This window comes from Perognathus longimembris, chromosome 28 (genome assembly GCF_023159225.1).
Source record: "Perognathus longimembris pacificus isolate PPM17 chromosome 28, ASM2315922v1, whole genome shotgun sequence".
Lineage (NCBI taxonomy): Eukaryota > Metazoa > Chordata > Mammalia > Rodentia > Heteromyidae > Perognathus > Perognathus longimembris.
In genome coordinates, this window is record NC_063188.1 from 77,632,370 (window position 1) to 77,654,954 (window position 22,585).

The 22,585-nt window shown below is 46.6% G+C and overlaps 1 protein-coding gene across 4 annotated transcripts in view; it reads left to right on the forward strand.

Moving 5' to 3' along the window:
• The first annotated feature begins 1,901 nt into the window (after positions 1-1,901).
• Positions 1,902-22,585, forward strand: part of Otud5 (OTU deubiquitinase 5) — a 40,241-nt gene continuing 19,557 nt past the window's right edge. Inside the window, exons 1-4 of one of the 4 annotated variants that reach the window (XM_048335637.1) lie at positions 1,902-2,191; positions 2,367-2,982; positions 3,124-3,236; positions 17,557-17,647. In XM_048335637.1, coding sequence (XP_048191594.1) covers positions 2,643-2,982; positions 3,124-3,236; positions 17,557-17,647 — 544 coding nt within the window. In that variant the 5' untranslated portion in view covers positions 1,902-2,191; positions 2,367-2,642. The other 3 variants (XM_048335636.1, XM_048335634.1, XM_048335635.1) reach the window with 3 other exon arrangements.

Here is a 22,585-nt window from a genome sequence, read left to right on the forward strand (position 1 = left end):
AACAATGGTCTCACAGACTTTCCTGACCAGGGTGGCTTTGAACCTCAGATCTAAGCCTCCTGAGTAGCTAAGATTACAGGCATGAGCCCAGGCTTCTTCATAACAACTATGAATTTAACCCCAATAAAAGCATCTCTCAGTTTGGGCTATTTTCTTTCCTTTTGGATGTCCACTATTTTCTCTCTTCTGTGCCACTGGCTCCACTAATGCAGTGTGTGAATGATCTCCATGCAACACTGAAGAGACAGCCTTCAGATTTAAGTTCATCTCTTCTAATCCCTGAGTGAGAGAATCACTTACTTTCTCTCCTCGTGCCTCAAGTTGCTTATTTGTAAAGTAGAAACAATAATTTACTTAATCATTGATTATTTTTTATGTTTATTTTTGTGCTAGTACTGAGGCTTGAACTCAGGACCACTAGCTTTATCGATCAAGGCTGGTGCTCTCTAACAAAGCTTCATTTATGGTTTTGCTAGTTAATTGGAGATGAGTCTTTGGGGTTTATCTGGCCAGGGTGGCTTCAAACCAAGATCCTCAGACCTTAGCCTCCTGAGTAGATATGATTACAGGCATCAGCTACTGGCACCTAGCTCTCTCTCTCTCTCTCTCTCTCTGTGTGTGTGTGTGTGTGTGTGTGAGAGAGAGAGAGAGAGAGAGAGAGAGAGAGAGAGAGAGAGAGAGAGAGAGAGAGAGAACTGGGGCTCAAGCTCAGAGCCTGGGCACTGTTCGTGAGCTTTTTCACCCAAGGCTAGTGCTCTATCACTTGAGCCACAGCTCTTATTTCTGGCTTTTTGTGGTTAATTGGTGATAAGAGGCTCACAGACTTTCCTGCCTAGGCTATCTTCAAACTGTGATCCTACTGAGAAGCTAGGATTACAGCATGAGCCACTGGTGCCCAGACATACTTCCACATACCCTCATCCATAGTAAGTGATGGATGTGGATCACTTACTATGTGCCAGTCACAGCACCAGGCCACTGTATAGGATAGAGAAATAGAAATAGGATGGATTGGGTATTTAAGTGAATAACAAAAGACCGCTCAGATGAGGACAGCAAGATTAGTGTAGTTGTGCTCCAGCTGCTCAGTAGCAGGGATTTTGGGGTCATGGGGCTTGAACTCAGTGCTCGGGCACTCTCCCTGAGCTTTTTTTTCCCTCCAAGCTAGCACTCTACCACTTTGAACCACAGCTCCACTTTTGGTGGTTAATTGGAGATAAAAGTCTTATGGACTTTCCTGCCCAGACTGGCTTTGAACTGCGATCCTCAGATCTCAGGCTTCTGAATAGCTAGGATTATAAGGTGACCGAGCTACCGCATAAACATTCTTTCAACCTAAGCAAACGTCTTAGTTTGTGAAAAATACTGCAGTGCTCAGGTAATTTAATCCTAGTTACTCAGGAGGCTGAGATGTGAAGATCAATGTCTGAAGCCAGTCTAGGGAAGTCCATGAGAGTCTTAGCCCCAATTAACCATCAAAAAGCCAGAAATGGGGCTGTGGCTCAAGTAATAGAGCTTTAGCGTAGAGCAAAAAAAAAAAAAAAAAAAGCTGAGAGCACCCAGGCCCCGTGCTCAAGCCCCTAAACTGCACACAAAAATAAACAAACAAAAAACAACCACCCTTCATATAAAGACAGTACCACGCCTGCGCACTAGCTATAGGGGCGGAGAGGTCAACAGGAGGACGCGAAGGCGGAGCTGCCAGACAAGGCGTGTCTGTTTCCTTAAACACACTCATGGCTATTCCCCACAGCTCGTGCTGGCCGCGGCGTAGGTCTGTCTGACGTGAGTGACAACGTCTTTTACCCAATAAACGCTGACTCAGTCTGTTGCCGGGTGAAGCAGTACCCGCCCCTTCTCCTATGCCAACGGGTGGAACCGGAACTGACGCTACAAGGGTAAGCTACGCTTTGAGAATCCTGGTACTGTTCAGTTAGTCGCTGGGCTCTAGTTGGAACCTCGAGGCCGAGGCGCTAAGCGCCTCGGAGGCCTCGCTGTCTTTTCGCAGTATCCATGCTTACGAACTAGAGCCTCAGGGAAAGGCGCGAAAGACAGAAAGGGACTGACAAGAAGAAAGGCTGAAAACAAGGGTGCCTACTTTAAAATTTGAGACGGAGAACACGGAAGGGCGAGCGCTACTTTCTGATTGGCCGGTGGACGTTGTTGAGGGCCCACACAGCTTCTTCGATTGGTTAGTGATCCTAATTGTTGTGGCAGCTGGCGATTTTCGCCAACGTATTTCCGAGCAGGAGGCGGGGCTGTGTCCTGGCGCGCAGGCGCTACTCCTCGGGGCCCCACCCAGTAGTTCAAGAACCTGTAAGGGGGTGGGGCGAGGAGGTGTTGTTTTGGTTCTGTTTCCTCTCTAGCCCAAGCCCGGAAGGAGGTAGCAAAAAAACTTGCTGAACTTGGGGAGACGACTACTACGAACTCGTTACGCAGCTGTCATCTGGGGGACTTTACATCCGGGATCTCCTCGGGGCGTGACCTGCATACCGCCTACGGCCCTCGAACCAGTGCCTAAATCTCTATCCGGGCCTCGTAACTCCCGTCGTGCTCCGCGCAGAACCATAGCCCCCCTCATCCGGGTTCTATCCCATCGTGCCTCGCGCTGAGTTTGCTGGGGGGTACTTGGCGGTGCCGCCATGACTATTCTCCCCAAAAAGAAGCCGCCACCTCCCGACGCTGACTCCACCAACGAGCCGCCGCCGCCTGGGCCGCTGCCCCCAGCGCCGCGTCGCGGCGGGGGTGTGGGCGTGGGCGGCGGCGGCACTGGCGTGGGTGGTGGCGACCGCGACCGTGACTCGGGCGTCGTAGGTGCCCGTCCCCGAGCTTCACCACCACCCCAGGGCCCACTACCGGGGCCGCCTGGCGCACTCCACCGGTGGGCGCTCTCCGTGCCTCCAGGCGCAGTGGCAGGCCCTCGTCCACAACAGGCCTCTCCACCTCCTTGCGGAGGTCCTGGTGGTCCCGGCGGCGGTCCAGGTGACGCGCTTGGCGCTGCAGCCGCGGGGGTGGGAGCGGCGGGCGTGGTGGTGGGCGTGGGAGGCACCGTGGGCGTGGGCGGCTGTTGTTCGGGACCCGGGCACAGCAAGCGACGGCGACAAGCTGCCGGGGTTGGCGCAGTTGGCGGGGGCAGTCCGGAGAGAGAGGAGGTCGGCGCTGGCTACAACAGTGAGGACGAGTATGAAGCTGCTGCAGCGCGCATTGAAGCTATGGATCCGGCCACAGTCGAGCAGGTAAGGGCTGGAGAATAGCTGGGAGGGTGGCAGGTTTTTCAAATGGGATCTCCAGAGTGAGACCCAAGAGACGCCGAAAGTGTTCTGAAGGACCTAGGTCTTCCTGTTGGTGGAGAAGGCATAAAGAACTCCTTTCCTCCAAGCACTTGGGGTGAGACCCTCTCCTTAGTTAGTTAAGGGGAAGGCTTTAAAGATGGGTTCTGAGGCCTCTTTAGGGCCCTTAGTTGTCATTCCAGGCCTTGTGATTTCATCTACAAAACTAATAGGTGGGAATTCTCCAAGAGTCCCAAGCAGAATTGATCCCTTCCCGAGAGAGATGTCTCAGGTATCTCCAGGGAATTTAAGTCTGTTCACTGACTTGAGAAGTGTGTGTGTGTGTGTGTGTGTGTGTGTGTGTGTGTGGTTGTTTTTTTTCCTCAGAGAAGTCTGAGGTTTTCTTTCCAGGGAACTCAAATAAGGTGACAACCTCAGAGGTGAGGGTGAGGAACCTAAAATCCTTTGAAGAGGCTGACATCTTGTGTGTTGACAACTCTCCTTTCTGGAGCTGACTGCTCTCTAGTAGGTCCTGAGACTTCTGGGGTCCTAAGCCTGCCTTCAGGAGACACTTCTTGTAGAGTTAAGGGTTTTTTTGCGCGTGCGCACACACACGACAGGGCTTTCCTTTAGGGAAGTAAGACTTCTCTCCAACAGATAAATTCTCTCTTCCTTGGGGACAAGGACCACAGTTAATATCCAAGGAGAACAGACACTACTTGGTACAGGAGATATCTGTAGCCTGAGATGGTCCTTCCATAGAGGCAAGGGTGTGAACCTCTTCTCCTGGACCTTAATCTTTGTTTCTGAGAAGAAATGCCATTTTAATTAGGATTAAATTTAAGGCCTTAAATTCACATACATAATTCACTGTTACTTTTCAAAGAGGAAAGAGGTAATCAGCTCTTTAGGTCTGAAATCATTTTAACAAGGCATTGCTAAAACTTTGTATAGAAAAATAACTCGGTGTTACGTCCTTGGGTGTGTCAGTTGAGCATGGAGGGGTGAGCTTCACTTTCCATGGTTCTGTCCCTGTCATCAGGACTCAGGGGTCACACAAGGCCCCAGAGCATTTCCCCTGGACTGTAACACAGGTCAAGTTTGGCACATATTTTGATTTTTTTGACTTTTATATTTGTAAACTCAGGAAAACTCTTTGGGAATAGGAAGATTGAGGCTCCCTTTAAGAAAAGCTGGCTTGAGCCAGGCGCTGGTGATTGAAGCCTGTGGTCCTAGTTACCTAGGAGGCTGAGATCTGAGGATCATGGTTCAAAGCCAGCCCAGGCTGGAAAGTCTGTGAGACTCTGGTATTGGGGCTTGAACTTGGGGCCCGGCTGCTGTCCCTGAGCTCTTTTGCTCAAGACTAGTGCTCTACTTCTTGAGCCATAGCTCCATTTCCAGCATATTATGGTTAATTGGAGCTTAGAGTCACAGATTTCCCCTGCCCTTGGTGGCTTGGAACTGTGTTCCTCAGATCTGAGCCCCCTGAGAAGCTAGGATTGCAGGTATGAGCTACCAGATCCCAGCTGTGAGACTATTATCTTCAATTAACTACCCCCAAAATGCTGGAGCTGTGGTTCAAGTAGTAGAGTGATAGCTTTGAGCAGAAAAGCTCAGGGACAGTGCCCAGGCCCTGAGTTCAAGCCACAGGACTGGCACAAAACAAAAGCTGGCTCACTCAGCAGCCCTGGGCTCATTGGCTCTGTAGATGTGAACTTGAGGGACTCAGGGAAACTGACAGGTCAGTTCTCCTCAGCCCTTTTTGCTGGAGGGCATATGAAATATGGACCTTAATTTTTTTATTCTAGGCCTAGGGCTTGAACTCAGGGCATGGGCACTGTCCTTGAACTTTTTTTTCCTTTGTGTTCAAGGGTAGCACTTTACTACTTGAACCACACTTCCACTTCTGGCTTTTTGGTAGTTGATTGGGGGAAAAAAAAATCTCGTTACTTTCCTGTCTGAACTGCCTTTGAACTTTGATCCCCAGATCTCAGCCTCCTGAGTAGGACTGTAGGCATGCGCCATGGACTCTGGACTGGACCTTAACCTTTTTTTGTGTGCAGGTCTTAGTACAAACTCAGGGTCTAAGTGCTATTCTGAGCTGTTTGCTCAAGGCTAGTACTGTACCAATGGAGCCAGTACAGCTCAACTTCTTGGGGTTTTTTTTTTGGTGGTTAATTAGAGATAAGTGTTTCACAGACTTTTCTAGACTGCCTGGCTTCAGACATAAATCTTCAGATTTCAGCCTCCCAAGTAGCTACGATTACAGGTGTGAGCCACTGGCACCTGGCTTTGTTCCTTAAGCTTTTAAAGGATTGGTCTTTAGCTCCTGCCTCTCACCAAGAGGTCTCAGCCTTTCTTCAAGAGAGTAAGACTTGGAATTGCCTAGCAAGTACAACATCCTGGGTTCCATCCCCAGTACTGGAAAAAAAAGACTTGGAAGTGGAACTATAGTTCAAGTGGTAAATCTCCAGCCTTGAGGAGAAAGAGCTAAGAGCATGAAGCCCTGACTTTGAGCACTAGTACTGTCACACAAAAAAATTAAAAATTTTGAATGTTGTGGCCTGAGGTCTTCCTGCTTACAGTGTAGACTGGACCTGAGGACTCTGAGGGGGTCTGACATCCCTTTACAGATGTTCCAGGAAAGCGAGTTCTTTAGGAGACTTTCTTCTGGAGGGACTGGTGTCTGTTCTTTGGGCATTTAAGAGCCCCCTACCAACTAGAGATATAAAATATTTTACTTCCATTATAAGAACTGAAACATAGTTTGAGGATTTAACATTCCATTTTTTCCATCTAATGGGTTTGAGAGCTTCTCTTTAATTCCTAAAGGGCTTGAGATTTTTGTGTGTGTGTTTGAACTCAGTGCCTGGGTACTGTCTCTGAGCTTTTTTTTTTTTTTCTCAAGGGTAGCACTTTACCATTTGAACCACAGCTCCACTTGTGGCTTTTTTTAAGGTTTGTTGGAGATAAGAATCTCATGGACTTTTTCCTGCCTGAGCTGGCTTTGAACTTTGATCCTCAGATCTCAGCCTCCTGAATAGCTAGGATTACAGACTTGAGCCACCAGCACCTTTGAATTATGTGTTCTAAGACCACAGCTTGGTGCATGGGTAAGGTGCAGTTCTAGAAGTGATATCTGAGGCCTCTCTAGTCCTGCCTTCAGGGGCCTGAGATCCACTGTGCTAAGAATATTTGAAGTTTCCTTGGGGACAAGAAGCCCATACATGGACCAGAGACTATTTCTACAGATAAGGTCTAAACTTTTTTTGAGGTACTCATCACAAACAGGGCTCTTCCCGCTAGAACTGAGCCCTGACCCCCTTCCCTTGGAACATGGATATAGAGAGTCCTGAGTGTGTGTGTGTGTGTGTGTGTGTGTTGAACTTTATCTCAGGTGTTTGAGCGCCTGTTTTCCACCTTAGAATCTACGACCTGAATCTTTCCTGACAGTGCTGTCACCTCACCGCAGGCAACATACATAAACTCCTAGTCACCAAAACCTTTTAGGAACATTAGAGTTCCTGCCTTGAGGACTTGGACCTAAGATTCCCATTCTCCTCAGACACAAGAGCAGGATAGAATTCTAATAAATAGAGTCTGAACCTGTTTCCGGGGGTCTGAGCCATTTCCTTCAGGGACCAGAGGTCTTCTGACTTAGAGACTTGATTCCTGAGTCCTGAGGCTTTCTTCCCATCACACCAGGTGATCCTTTTATCACCAAGGAGTGGACATGAGGTCATCAGTGGAGCCAGAGGCTTCCTTCATTGGACAGAGGAATGTGGGTACACAGGACATAAGGATTCCTTAGGCTGAGCTCACCAAGGTTAGGACCAAGGAAATCCTATATTCTGTAACAAGGTTGTCAGGTCTGAGACCATAGGAGGGATTCTGGACCTGGGAGAGATTTGAACTGTTGTTTTTGTTTTTGCCGGTCCTAGGGCTTGAAATCAGGGCCTGGGCACTGTCTCTGGGCCTCTTTGTGCTCAAGGCTAGTGCTCTACCACTTGAGCCACAGCACCACTTCTGGCTTTTTCTGAGTAGTTTATTGGAGATACGAGTCTCACAGACTTTCTTGCCAGGGCTAGCTTGGAACCATGATCCTCAGATCCTAGCCTCCTGAATAGGTAGGATTACAGCCACCAGGGCCCAGCTTTGAACTGCTTTTGACAAGCATTTTTATTCCTAGGGGCATCCCCATTCCTGGAAATTCTCCCACCACGGTCTCCCTTTGGCTCAGAACTTTTTGCTTTTTTTTTTCTGGTAATGGGAGCTTGAATTTAGGGCCTACATGCTGTCCCTTAGTGTGTTTGCACAGGGCTTGGGCTCTATCCTTGAGCATTACCTGTACGTCAGTGTTTTCTGGTGGTTAGAGATAAGAATATTATGGACTTTACTTTTACTGCCTGGCTAGCTTCTTTTTGTGCTAATCTTGGGGCTTTAACTCAGGGCCTGGACACTGTCCCTGAGCTTTTGTACTCAAGGCTAGTGCTCTACCACTTGAGCCATTGCTCCATTTCTGGCTTTTTGGTGGTTATTTGGAGGTAAGAGTCTCACAAACTTTCTTGCCTGTACTGGCTTCGAACCACCATCAGATCTCAGCCTCCTGAGTAGTTAGGATTACAGACATGAGTCCTTGAGCCGCCACCACCTGTCCTGAGCTGGCTTTGTACTGTGATCCCCATATCTCAGCCTCTTGAGTGGATAGGATTGCAAGGGTGAGTCGCTGGTGCCTGGCTTACTCCCATCCTTTTTGTCAGGACAAATCATGTGGACTTAATGTTAATGGGTTCAGAAATAAGAGTTATTTCTTCTCCATGGGTGGGTAAAGTATTTCTCCCCTATAGCAATAAGGAGCTGTACATCCATCCGATATCCCTGGGATAGAGAAGGAAGTACTGTGCTGCCATGTTACTACAAAAAGAAGCACTTTGGGCTGGGAATGTGGCTTAGTGGTAGATTGCTGGCCTAGCATGCATGAAGCCCTGGGTTCAATTCCTCAATATGACATAAACAGGAAAAGCCAGAAGTTGTGCTGTGGCTCAAGTTGTAGAATGCTAGCCTTGAGCAAAAGAAGCTCAGGCAGGCTGAGAATGTGGCTTAGTGGTTAGAGTGCTTGCGTAGCAAACATGGAGCCCTGGGTTAAATTCCTCAGTACTACTTAAACAGAAAAAGCCAGAAGTACCGCTGTGGTTCAAGTGGTAGAGTGCTAGCCTTGAGCAAAAGAAGCTCAGGGACAGTGCCCAGCCCCTGAGTTTCAGCCCCAGGACTGGCAAAGAAAAAAAAAAGAAGCAGCACTTTCTTATATCCTTCATGTAATCCTGCCCTCACATTTGCTCCCATAAGAACAAGGCAAAAACAAACAAACAAAAACGTGAGAGTAAAATTCTGTCGGTTGTTGAAATATACCTTTCCTTATGACATACAAGAAGCTTTCTCTCCTCTCTTCTTTCCCAACCCCTTTTACCTGGTTCAACTTGGGTCGTTGTTGTTTTTTTTGTTTTGTTTTGTTTTTTGTTTTGTTTTTGCAGGGTGGGGGGAATGAGAGGAGAGATTCTTTCTGCTGTCCTAACCTTGGTCCAAAATTATCACCAAGGTTTCTATAGCCTGGTGGCCTATTGGATCCCTTGGACAGAGGGGATGTTGATCTAAGTTCTGCAAATACACCTCTGTTCTCTCTGGCATCTGGGGTCCAAGTGCTGGGGAAATGATGTCAGGGAGTTCCTTCCTGAGACATCACTGCCTTGCTCAGAGCTGACCTTCTGAAAAGGACAACTTGTAAGTATCTTGAGTTTGGGGACCTCTTAGAGCTCTTTGAGAAAGGTGTATAGGGCTGAAGTGGGAGACAACACTGGCTCTAGCCCTGTAGTCAAGGTGTCTGGGTTGGTTGGGTTTTACTGAATGAACCAGAATAGGTTCTGTCTATGTTCTCTGCATCTTGGTCTCCTCACCAGTCAAATAAGTTGCTGATGAGTTGTATTTAGCTTTAGAATTTTAGGGAGCTCATAACACTTTGAACTTGGAAATGACAGTGAATAAATAGTAGGGGTCTTTTGAAGAGAAATTGGATTCCTTTCCTCCCTGTTAACCCCTCTGTTCTTCTCTCCCTGCCATCCAAAATTTGATGGGCAGGACAAAGTGGCCTATTTTGGTGTGAATCTTAAAGTTGATGAACGGCAGTGTTTGTGACCAGGTGTGGTGTGATCATAATCTCGGTGGAATTGCCCATTGGGAATCCGTTGGATAGGTATAGAGAAAGTTGTATGGAAAGAGTGAGCTTTGGAGCTGGAAAGGCCAAACCTCGGTATCTCTTGTTTAGATGTTTTATGAGTAAGTGTAAGAAACTGTTCCCTCTATCAGCTGCCATTTTTTGCAAAAGTCCATCCTGGCCCAGGGTTATTGACTGACATTGATTACCTTGCGCCTTGACTGATTCTTCTTGCCCAAGGTAGACAGTTTACTCCAGCACTGTCTTTCTTTTTCCCAGGAGCTTTTGTACACCCCTAGTAATACATCATCTGGTGTCTATTCCTTGTACTCCTTTTTTTGCCTGTCCTGTGGCTTGAACTCAGGGCCTTGATGTTATCCCTGAGCCTCTGTGCTCAAGGCCAGTGCTCTACCACTTGACTCATAGAACTCCTTCCAGCCTTTTCTGAGTATTTTATTGAAGGTGAGAGTCTCATGGACTTTTCTGCATGGGCTGGCTTTAAACCACTGTCCTCAGATCTCAGCCTCTTGAGTAGCTAGGATTACAGGTGTGAGCCACCAGTACCCAGCTTTTGGACTCCTTACCACTTCCAGAATCAGATAGTTGTTGAGGAGGCAAAAAATGGTCCCTATCTAAGCAACATGGATTTGAGTCCTGTTTCTACACTTAGCTTTTTTGTAGTCTTCTGGTAGTTCCTCTTTTTTAGGGTCTTATTTTTCTCCATTTATGAAATGGATGCTCTGAAGCAAGTTGCAATCTTTCCTTAGTTCTCTACTTTCCACACAGTCACACTTCCTGGAAAATATCTTTATGTATGCTAGTACTGGGTTTGAATTTGGGGCTTTGTGCTCTTGCTTAGCAGTTTTTGCTCAAGACTGGCTTTCTACCATTTGAGCCACACCTGTAATTCTGGTATTTTGCTGGTTAATTAGAGAAGTGTCTCAGGAATTTGTCTACTCAGGCTGGTTTTAAACCGTGTTCCTCAGATACCAGCCTTCTGAGTAGTTTAGGAATGAGCCACTGGGTGCCTGGTGGCTCAGTTTTAAGTGGGATTTTGGCTTTGGGGGGGATGTTCTAGGACATTTAAATTGGTGTTCAGTGTCCTCCCTGGCAAGTGCTATGTAGACACTTGGGTGTTCAGCTTTACTGAAACATAACTCCTGTACCATGTGATTCACCAATTAAAAGTGTACAATTTTGTAGATTTCAGTACATCCCTACAAATATGCATACATATGCATCCACCACCACAGTCAGTTTTAGGACTTTTTTTTTGCTTAGCTGGGGCTTGAACTCTGGGCCAGGGCGCTGTCCCTGAGCTCTTCAGCTCAAGGCTAGTGCTCTACCATTTGAGCCACAGTTCCATTTCTGGCTGTGTGTGATTAATTGAAGGTAAGAGTCTCATGGACTTTCCTGCTCAGGCTTGCTTCCAACCATGATCCTCAGATCTCAGCCACCTTAGTAGCTAGGATTACAGATATGAGCCACCAGTGCCCAGTTCATTTTAGGACTTTTCTTTGCCAGTCCTGGGGCTTGGGGCTCAGGGCCTGAGTACTGTCCCTGGCTTCTTTTTGCTCAAGGCTACCACTCTACCACTTGAGCCACAGCACCACTTCCAGTTTTTTTCTGTGTATGTGGTGCTGAGGAATTTAATCCAGGGCTTCATGCATGCTAGGCAAGCACTCTACCACTAAGCACATTCCCAGCCCTTTTAGGACATTTTTATCAACCCGAAAAGGAACCCTGAACCCCTTAGCCATCATTCCCCAATCTCAATTTCTTCTAGTCTCTGGCAGCCACTAATCTTTGTTCCGATTGATTGGTCTAGTCTGGATTTAAGTGGAATCATATGATATTCAGTTCTTTGTGGCTTTGGCTTGGCTTCTTTCAGTTAACATAATGTGCTCAAGGCTTCTTCGTGGTGTAGCATTTGTCGATACTTTATTCCTTTTTATTGCCAAATAGTTGAATCTGAGCTATAGGTTAGGGTCTTGCTCTTCTATCCTCCTGCCCTGGAGGGTTTGTGTGGGTCTTGAGAAAATATATGTCTGTGTTTCTCATTGGGTGGATTATGTTTTGCCTGTGGAGCTGTGCCAGTGTTCCTGGGTGTTTGGGGGAAGGAGGTGGTCTTGGCACTAGGGTTGCTGGGACAGAGTTGTGAGGTCCAGAATACTAAACACACCTCTTAGCCATGGGTTCTGAGAAGGCATCTGTCCATTGCTACCACTGCTGTTGCCATCTTTCCCTGCCCCCTTTGCCCCTTCAGTAGCAGTTCATTTACCCAGAGGTTGGGTCGACACCTTCCCACACTGGGAGAGAATTCAAGGCCCCTACTGCCTTAATTCTAATCCCACATCCCTGGGGAGATATGTGGTATAGAGTGAGAGCTATACCATGTTGTGTCACAATTACGAGGCACCGGGTAGAGCTCAGATACCAAGGGATGCTGCAGTGAAACAGATTTTAGATTTTGTATTATTAGCTTTTCCTATGCTAGATGTGGCAAATTACGATGAACTGGGTAGCTTAAACATCAAAATGTAATTTTGGCCAGAAGCCCAAAATTGGTTTCACTGGGCCAAAATCAGCATGTTGGCAGGACCACACTTCCTCTAAGGGTTCTGGGGAAGAATTGCAGCCATTTTCCAGTTTCTGGCGGCTGCCACCATTCCTTAGTTTGTGGCTGCCCCATTTCAATCTCTGCCTTCATGTTTACATTATCTTTTCTGCATTTGTTTGTGTGGCTTCTTCTCCATCAGATCATTCTAATATGTGCTTGTGCACATCTGTGTGGTGGTACTTGGTACTTGGGTTTGAGCTTAAGAGCCTTGTGTGGTTTCTTTTTGTTTTTGCCAGTCCTGGGGCTTGAACTCGGGGCTTGGGCACTGTCCCTGAGCTTCTTTTGCTCAAGGCTAGCACTCTACCACTTGAGTCACAGCTCCACTTTTGGCTTTTGCTGTGATACTGAGGAATCGAACATACATGCTAGGCAGGCACTCTACCACTAAGCCACATTCCCATCCAAGCCTTGTGTTCTTGTTTGGCATTTTTTGTCAGTCATGGGGCTTGATCTCAGGGCTTGGACACTGTCCCTGAGCCACATCTTCACTTTCAGAGTCTGGGCTCTTAGGATAGAAGAGTTACTTTCACTTGAACTGAAGGCCTTGTGCTGGCTAGGCAGGTGCTCTAACGCTCAAGCCATGCCTTCAGCCCTTGTCTGTACCTCTTTTTTGTGCTGGTCCTGGGGCTTGAACTCAGGACCTGAGTGCAATCCCTAGCCTCTTTTGCTCAAGGCTAGCGGTCTACCACTTGAGCCACAACAGTTCCACTTCTGGCTTTTAGGTGGTTAATTGGAGGTAAAAGTCTCATGATTTTTCCTGTCTAGGATGAATTTGAACCTTGATCCTCAGATCTCAGCCTCTTGAGTAGCTGGAATTATAGGTGTGAGCCACTTTTTTCTCTCTTATAAGGACATTTGTGATTGCATTTAGGCCTCACCTGGTATTTTATGGTCACCTCACTGTGTTAAGATCTTCAACTTAGCTTGTGTTGCTAATCTTCCCTAAAAATGTTCTTACCGGTTTTGCAAACCCTTTTTCATTATGACATTTACAGGTCCCAGGGATTAGTGTCTGATATAATCTGATGACCATTAGTCAGCCTACTATGGATCCAGGAGAAGGGAACTGAAGTGCTCTCTTACTTGGCAAAAGTCTACCTGTATCCTCCCCTCCCCTCCCTTCCCCTCCCCTCCCCTCCCCTCCCCTCCCCTCCCCTCCCCTCCCCTCCCCTCCCCTCCCCTCCCCTCCCCTCCCCTTCTTCTGATCCTAGGGCTTGAACTCAGGGCCTGGGCACTGTCTCTGAGGTTCTTTGTGTTCAAGGCTAGCTCTATACCACTTGAGCCACAGCACTTCTGGCTTTTTCTGAGTAGTTTATTGAAGATAAGAGTCTCATAGACTTTTCTGCCCTGGCTGACTTTGAACCACAATCTCTCACATCTTAGCCTCTTGAGTAGCTAGGATTACAGGCGTAAGCCACTAGATGATAGTGGTGCTGGTTGTGGGGTTTGAGCTTGGGGCTTGAATTCTGTCCCTGGGCTCTTTTGTTCAAGGCTAGTGCTCTACCACTAGGGTTACAGTGCCAACTTATGGCCTTCTGGTGTTTAACTGGAGATAAGTCTCACAGATTTTCCTACCTGGGCCAGCTTTAAACATTGATCCTCAGATCTTAACCTCCTAAGTAGCTAGGGTTACAGGTGTGAACCACCAGCGCTCGGCCATTTCCTTATTTGGCAGATTGGAAAATTGGCTCAGAGCAGTTCATCACATGGTAGAGCTGCATTAGCACCTCTGTCATTTGGGTCTCAGCCTATTCTGACTTCTCTTGTGCCTTTATAGATCAGTAGGTCTCATAGTACTGCCTTCACACTTGATGTCAGAGACCTTAGCCCAACTGAATGCTCAAAGATAGGGAAAGATTCTCCCATAATCTCAGCAGTGAACTTGTGAAGTTCAGGGCCTAAACTTCATTAGTTTAAATTTATCAATGACGGGAGCCCCATTCCCACTAATACTTCTTGTGAGAGAGTAAAAGGCCAGAGCCCGAGCTCTTCAGACTGTTGATGCCTGCTAGTGGTCCATCCTCTAGATCCAGATCCAGATGCTTATTTGGCTGCTCTAGGACCCAAATACTGTCGGTGCAAGGGTTCTGTCTACTCATTCCTCCTTAATTTTTAGGGACAAATCAGGATTTTCCCCAAGACCTGCTGCCAGTTATATCTCTGCTATGATTCAAGAGGCATTCTCTGTTGCTTCTAGACTTTGCTGCTGTCCAACCTCCACATCCTTTCTGCCTTTGTAAAATGAGAATAGCACTTCCTGACACTTGGGCTCTGGTAAGGACAATTAAATGAGGTCAGTCTTTGCATCTGTACCTACTGTACAGCAGACACTTAGCTAATGTGAGCTCATCTTTCTTTTTACCCTTTCCCTACTTACATGCCTAGTCCCACTTGGGCCTTTACTTGAGCCTCAATTCTGGGTTCTGGTCTTCCCTGGTGCTTAGTGATAGAAGGGACTTAATTTCTTAATCAGTTAGCAAGCATTTCTGGAGGTTTTCATGTTAATCCTTTGCTCATATGCCAACTATATGATAGGATCAGGTCTCTTTCTCTTGTTTATAGGGTGTTTTTACCTCTTTCAAAGTCCTGAGCACACACTTTGTGTGGTCATTGTCTGTTTCCCTCCACCTTCCCTGCTGGTTTGTGAGGTTTTCAAGGTAGAGACCAAGTTAATTATTTTCCTTTTTCTTCCTTTCTTCTTGGTACTAGGGTTTGAAATTGGCCTCGTGCTCTTTGTTGGCTTTTTTGCTCATAGCTGGTACTCTACTACTTGAGCCACACCTATACTTCTGACTTTGCTGCCTAATTGGAGATTAGCTAACGGGACATTCTCCAGAATTTGTCTGCCTGGGCTGGCTTCAAACCTCAAATCTCGGATCTCAGCCTCCTGAATGGCTAGGATTATAGGTGTGAGTTACATGTGACTAGCATGTTTGTTTTTTGTTTGCCAGTCCTGGGGCTTGGACTCAGGGCCTTAGCACTGTCCCCAGCTTCATTTTGCTCAAGGCTAGCCCTCTACCTCTTGAGCCACAGTGCCACTTCTGGCTTTTTCTGTGTATGTGGTGCTAAGGAATTGAACCCAGGGCATCATGCATGCTAGGGAAGCACTCTACCACTAAGCCACATTCCCAGCACATATTTTTATCTATTCATTATCCAGACTGAAGATCTGTACAGTTTCCTTGGGTGAATAAGTAAGAGCCCCACTCCCCTTTTCTTGCTTTCTTCTTTCATCTCCCTCCTATACCTGGGAGTTTGCTGTTTCCTCCTTTTTTCAGAAGTTATCCATCCTTCTGTCTAGTGTGAACCTAGTTTTACTGATGCACCTTGCTTGATGGACACCCCCTGGTTGTGGTGGCCCCATAACTCTTGTCAAGCAGGGATGAACTTGGAAACTGGCTGTAATGTGCTGGTCCATAAGCTCCATGGCAGGAAGGGCTACTTATAAGATTGTTGCAGTCTGTGCCGCGTCTGGATGCCTTGAGGGCTTCCAGGTGAATCACAGGTGAAGCTCTAAACCTTATGCTTATCACTTTGCCAGAAATTCTTCTCTCTTGTTTTTACAAGGGGATGATTTCCTTAAGCTGGGGACAAATGGCCTTATATGACCCTCTGTGTGATTAGTATTAGTTGAGATCCTGTAAATCCCTGGGTTGGATGGATGTCCACACCAGGCAGGTTTGTAGTTTGCAGCCCTGTTGATGGATCAGGCAGGCTGCTTTAGTGTCCAGCAGAGGGCGCAAAGAGCCTGGGGAAAATCTGCTTCATTTTAAAATGGAAAATGCATCTTAAGTAGTACATGGTAATTGTTTTTTAGGAATCCGAAAGCACACGTTTGTACAGATTCATTTATCCTAGGTTTTGGGGGCCAGATGCGATTTGGAATTTAGAAAATTTCAGATTTTGAAAAAAATCCTCTGGTATATACATTTCGTATTATGTAACACTTCAGCAGAGCCTGGGGCAGGACTTCATGAGCAAATGCCTACTTGTGTCTGCTTCAAAATGTTTGAATCTTCATTCCCAGTTTGGATCTGTGGGTGTGGGTCACCTCTAGTTAACACAAGTTGGATAAAGTCTCATTTTTGTTGTTGTTGTTGGTCCAGGCCTGGGCTTGAGCTCTGGGCCTGGTCACTCTCCTGGAACTCTTCAGCTCAAGGCTAGTACTCTACCACTTTGGGCCAAAGTGCCACTTCCAGTTTTCTGGTGGGTAATTGGAGATGAGAATATCATGGATTTTACTGCCCAGGCTGGCTTTGAACCGATCCTCGAATCTCAGCCTCCTGAGTAGCTAGAAGTACAGGCATGAGCCACCAGCGCCCGTCTAAGACTGGATTTTTAAAAACTTGTTTTTGAAAAGACTTTTGATGTTTGTTTTGTTTTTGTTGCCAGTCCTGGGGCATGGACTCAGGGCCTGAGCACTGTCCCTGGCTTCTTTTTTTTTTTTTTGCTGAAGGTTAGCACTCTACCACTTGAGCCACAGCACCACTTCCAGCCTTTTCTGTTTATGTGGAATTGAAATCAGGGCTTCACATATGCTAGGCCACATTCCTGGGCCGAGCTTTTGAATTGTGGGCAAAGAATTGCATACTTTTTATCAAGAAGGAAGGTGTGCCAGGCATTGGTGGCTCACACCTATAATCCGAGCTACTTAGGAGGCTGAGATCTGAGGATTTGAGGCTTAGAACCAACAGACAAACCCTTACCTGTAACCAGCTAAAAAGCTGGAACTAGAGGCATGACTCAAGTGATAGAGTACCAGATGTGAGTGAAGAAGCTGAACAAGAAGTTGAGGCTCTGAGATCGAGCCCCGGTTCCTGCACACACAGTAAAGGAAGATAAAGAAAACTTACACAAAGAACTCATACTTAGGAATAATATTTTTATTCCCTTCAAATTTTCACATGCGTATGCTTATATACATATATGTATAGAATGATGTAAGCCTTGTGTATATATGTAGTAAATGTGTTCAGTCAAAATTGAGATCTGTCTTTGTATACTTTTTGTCTTCTTCAGTACATCTTAGGATACCCCAGCTGTATGTGGGGCTAAAGATCTAGGCTCTTGTCAGTCACTCTCTTTTCAACATCTCCCCTGGGTGAAACTTCTTGAAGTAGAACCAGGCACTCTGTCCCAGGCACTTGCTTGGTTATGGCTTGTGGCTGCCTAGGCCAGGCCCTACAAAATCAGCAGGATTGAGAAGGCAAATGGGGATCTCGGCTCTCAGGGGACTTGGGGCCCCTTTGTGAGCAAGTGTTATTTTCTCTCACCCAGCAGTGGAGCTTATGAAAGAAAGGGTCTCCTGCTATATGAGTATGGAGTGGTCAAGAAGGTTCGAGAACTGCCTAGTGTCTTCTATGCTAGTTATCTGAGTTCCTTAAGAGTTTGAGGGAAGGGCCCTGGGGAGGTGGTACAGGCCTTCCCTGTTGCTGACCCCCACATCTTCCCTTCAGCAGGAACATTGGTTTGAAAAGGCCCTTCGAGACAAGAAAGGCTTCATCATCAAGCAGATGAAGGAGGACGGCGCCTGTCTATTCCGGGCTGTAGGTGAGTCTCTACCTCAGCCCTCAAGGGCCTAGGGCTGTCCCTGGGCTATTTCTCAGTTGTCAGGAGTGGCCTGTGAGACAGGGTTGAGTAGGGACAGCTGGCTTCAGGCTCCAGCCTTAAGTTAGTATCTTGCCTCTGGCCTTGGGTCATGAAAGTCTGGTGGTACAAGGATAATTACAGCAATGATACTAATAAAGAAAATGGAACTAGTTGCTGGTGGCTCATGCCTGTAATCCTTGCTATTGAGGTGGCTGAGATCTAAGGAATGGGGTTTGAAGCCAGCTCTGGTAGAAAAGTCTATGAGACTTTTACCTCTAATTAACCAGCAAAATGCCCAAAGTGAAGTGTTAAGTGGTAGGGTACCAGCCTTCAGCAAAAAAGCCAACGGAGTGTGAGGCCCCGAGTTCAAGCCCTAATACCAGTAAAATAAATAAATAGATTAAATAAATAAAAAAATCACTTAGGGACCGATTGTTCTGTTGGCACTACAGGAAATTCTTTTAATTCTTCCAGGTAGGTGATTATAGGGACTATTGCTACCATTTCTCAGGTGGGAAAAGTGGCACAAAGATGGGGGGAGTAACTTGCCCAGGGTCTCAAACAGAGCATGGAGTAAATTGGGATTTTGAAATTTGGATTCGATTATGCTCTTAACCACAGCACATTGCTGTAACTGTGGGATACAGGGTATCTGCGTTTGCACCTAGACGCTTTCTGGTGTTTGGAATTTCTCTGTGTGTGTGTGTGTGTGTGTGTGTGTGTGTGTGTGTGTGTGTGTGTGTGTACCAAACTAGGTCTCTACAGATTTCTTCTATCACGGATTTTTTTTTTTTAACTTACACAGAAGTAGATAGACTAGTGAACTTTGAGTACTTATTGTTAGGAAACTGGATTATTAGGGAATTTGAATAAAGGAAGAGCAGAGAACAAACTCAACAGACCAGATCAACTTTAATGGAAGGTTGAAGAGGGATGCCATGGTGACTGGAGGAGAGTCAGGAGACAAGTTGTAATGAAGGAAGTAATGGAGAGACTTAAAATGGCTGGTGGCAGGGTCGCAGGTGGCTGGAGGATTCAAAGACTTTCACAAGTTTAGGGTGTAGGTCTGGCTCTGGGAATCTATTGTTTGAGCAAGTCCCCTGCCCCATCTGTTTTTAGGAATTCTGGCACCTAGCACCTGGTGTGGAGGGGGAGTGGGCTTTCCTACTTAAGATTCTAGGCTGGGGAATTTCAGGAAAGTGGGGGGGAGGGTAGTCAATGGGTATGCCATAGGAGAAACATTGAGTTACTGCCTGAGAACAGATTCCCATCACTCAATATCTAGCTTCAAAATAGTCATCAACACAACACATGGCTAGCCTTGTTTCATCACTAACTACCCTGCCTACTCTTTCTCACTCCCCTGAAGCCATTTGGAAAGCAAAACCCCGACATTCATAATTTCATTTGTAAATATTTCTGTATGTCTCTCTAATACTTATAGACTCTCTTTTTCTTTTATTAACATGCCATTTTTACCAAGCGCAGGTGGCTCATGCCTGTGAGCTTAAGCTACAGGATAGTAGCAGTTTGAAGCCAGCCAGAGCAGGAGAAAATCTGTGCGATTCCTATGTCCAATAAACTATCAAAAATCTGGAAGTGAAGCTATGGATCAAGTGGTAGAGTGCTAGCCTTGGGTAAAAGAAGCTCAGGGATAGTACCCAGGTCCTGAGTTCAAGCTCCAGGACTTGCACCAATGAAAAATGCCATTATCACACATAACAAAATTAATAAGTTCTTCATATCACCTGCTAGCCAACCCAGAGCTAGATCTTTGAGGCTCTTCTGGCTCTGAATCTGTGACCAAGGAAATAGTTGTGAAGTTCCATGCCAATGTGGAGGGGAACTTGGGAGTATGACCTTTCCTTTCTCTTGGGTTCTGCTGTCTTCCACAGAAAAGTTCTCCATAGTTCAATAAGAGCTTTGAGCTGGGAGTCAGAAGACCTGGTTCCTAGTCCTTCTTGTTTTGCTTTTCTTTCTCTCAGGTTCTGGTTAATCCACTTGTCTACTAATGGGCTAGACTGGTTCAGGTACCACTCCTGGCTATACCACTGATTTCCTGGTATGACCTTGGACAAGCAACTCTTTGTTCTGGAGCCTCTCCTGAGCTGTAAAATGGGGCCAAAAGACCCCATTGTTGTGAAGGTTGAATGAGGTTACTTTGGTAAATCCCTTAGTGCCTGACATAACCCTCAGGAAACAATAAAACCCTGATGCTATTGTCATTGGTGCCTTAGATCCAGAAGTGTTTGTTGAATGGGTGGAGTGAATGGTAGCTTCCCTCTTCTACCAAGCAGAAGTTGTTCAGGCAATGGATTCTATTGGTCTGGGAAAATTCCACATCTCCCACCCTTCTTGCTTGAGTTCATATTCTCCCTGGGGCTGTTTCCTGAGTCTTAGACCAAAGGAAGGCAGAGAAAGAACAGTGGGATAGATGCTAGCCTGTGTGTTGATTTCAGGCTGGATGTGGGGAAAACAAGGTTAATGGTAGAGATGGACATCTGGACTTGGTGATCATTCAGGCAGCCCTTTAGGTTAATGAGGTACTGGTGTGTACAATAATCCATATCAAGAGCTGTGTGTGTGTATGTGTATGTGTGTTGTGTGTGTGTATGTGTGTCTAGCTATTCTCCCCAAACACTCCCAACGCCCCTCCTACACCATTAGGGCCTTCCAGTAAGGGGCCCAAGCTTACAGGAAAAGCTGACCACAGCAGGTTGAAGGCCTTTCCTTATCAGCACTATGGCTACACATTTCCCGTGACTGGGCTGCCCTCGGCTTTTCTCTGTAAAACCTCAGAAGTTCCATGGCCTCTCTCCTGAAGTACATGGCCCCTGGTCTCTAGGCTTCATCTAGAGGTTTCCTTGGTGCAGAGTACACAATACATGTGCCTGGGAAGGGGACTTTGTCCCCAGGCCTTCTGCTGTCCCCCTGTTTCCAACCTAGCTTATACAAGAACAGATGGTAGTCATCTAGCTTAGTGCAAAAGCCTGCAGGCTCTGACTTCCTGCCATGCATTGAGTAGTTGGAAGGAGCACTTAACTGAGAGTTAGAGTTGGGTAGATTGCAAACATACAGGACAGCACTCTCTTGTTTTCCTGACCCCTACTGTGTGCAAATCTGGGTGCTTCAGGCTCTCCTGTAAAATTTGGATCATTGTCCATTGAGATAGATATGAATAGATTAAGGCTCAGAAAAGAAGGGTTGGGCCTATTATCTCAGGGAGAATACTTGCCTAACATTTATAAGGCCCTGGGTTTGATCCTCAGCACTGCCCCCCCCCTAAAAAAAATAAAAGGGAAATGACATGCTCAGAGTCATTAGTAGCAGAGCTGTCATGGGAACTCTTAAGTGTCTAAAGGATCTTCCTATCTGTACTGGGGTATGAACTCAGATTCTTGTGTTTGCTAGACTGGTGCTCTACTACTTGAACCATACCCTCCAGCCCTAGTAATACATTTCTTTCTATGATCCTAGAAGCCCTAGCTTCTTAGCTGGGTTGTCCACTCTCTGGTTGGCCTTGTCTGTGTTCTTGACCTCTGTGTGAGTGTAACCTTCTGCTGTTAGAAATCTTTGAGGAATGTTGTTTTCCGACCTCTGTTGTGTCTCTGAGGTCTGGAAGCTCACTTTGAACTAGTATGACTTGCTATCCCCAACTCTCCCCTACTGCCTCCAGTTGGGGATTTGTGAATAGCAGTGAAGGCTCGGGTGGAGTGGCAGTAGGAGTTTCATAGGTATCCTGTGGCCCACCCTGCCCTGCTGTGCTCAGATAACCTTCTCCTGGAAATGTGAGTCTGCATCTTTCCCTCCCTTTCTCCCTTTCTCCAAGTGGCTTTGACTCAGCAGAAACCTCTGGCCATGCTATGGTGATGGTCTCTGGGCAAAGTGGAGGCCATATGAATGTGTGTGCGTGGGCCAGAGGGGTGGCTGTGTTTGTTATGGCCAGAAATGTTGACCAGGACCACTCCCTTCTACATTTTATTTTGGAACAGGACTATCAACACTGAGAGATAGATCTTAGATCCGTTTTTCTGTTTGTTTTTTGTTTTTTGTGCCAGTCCTAGGGCTTGAACTCAGAGCCTGAGTGCTGTCCATGAGTCTTATCTCTTAATTCACTACCAAAAGCTAGAAGTTGGGCAGTGTCTCAAGTGGTAGAGCACTAGCAAAAGAACTCAGGGACAGCACCTAGGCCCTGAGTTCAAGCCTCACCACTGATGAGAGAGAGAGAGAGAGAGAGAGAGAGAGAGAGAATGAGAATGCGCGCACACACAAGAGAGCGAGCACGACTGTAACCTGTGGTTTTGGGGCCACATAGCCAGTATCGCAGCATCAGTGTTTGAGGTTGAACCAGGCCACTTAAAGGAGAAGATTCCCATAGGCCATTTCCTGTACAACAGCCTCCTTTGACCTTTCTTTGCCCATTATCCTTCCATTTTCTCATCTTTGCCATGGGAGTCATTGAGCAGAGGAACATGATCTAAGAGACCAGGCTCCAGGGGACTGCGATTTCTTGTCTTCTCCACTGGTGTGTGACCATTGGGGTAGTTGGGACTATGGGCCACAGCTACTTTGATAGGTGAGTGGGGTCTTTTCTTGACTCCTTTTTTTCAGTGGGCCAGTGTCCCCGCTAGAGTAGGAGGGAACAGATTAGGTCTCTGTCACTCCCTACTGCAGGGTGTACCTAGAATTGTTTGGTTTACTTTTAGGTTCCCTACAGACAAAAAGGTTCCTTTTCTGTCCTTAGCACTTCTGGTAGACTGACAGGCAGTTAGAAACCTGGGAAGTAGATGGTTCCTGGTAGCCTCTAAAGCAAATGGAAGGACCCGGTACTTAAAGCCTTTTGGAAATCATTGAAGCTCAAGCCAGTGCTGGTGGCTCAGGCCTGTAATCCTACTCAGG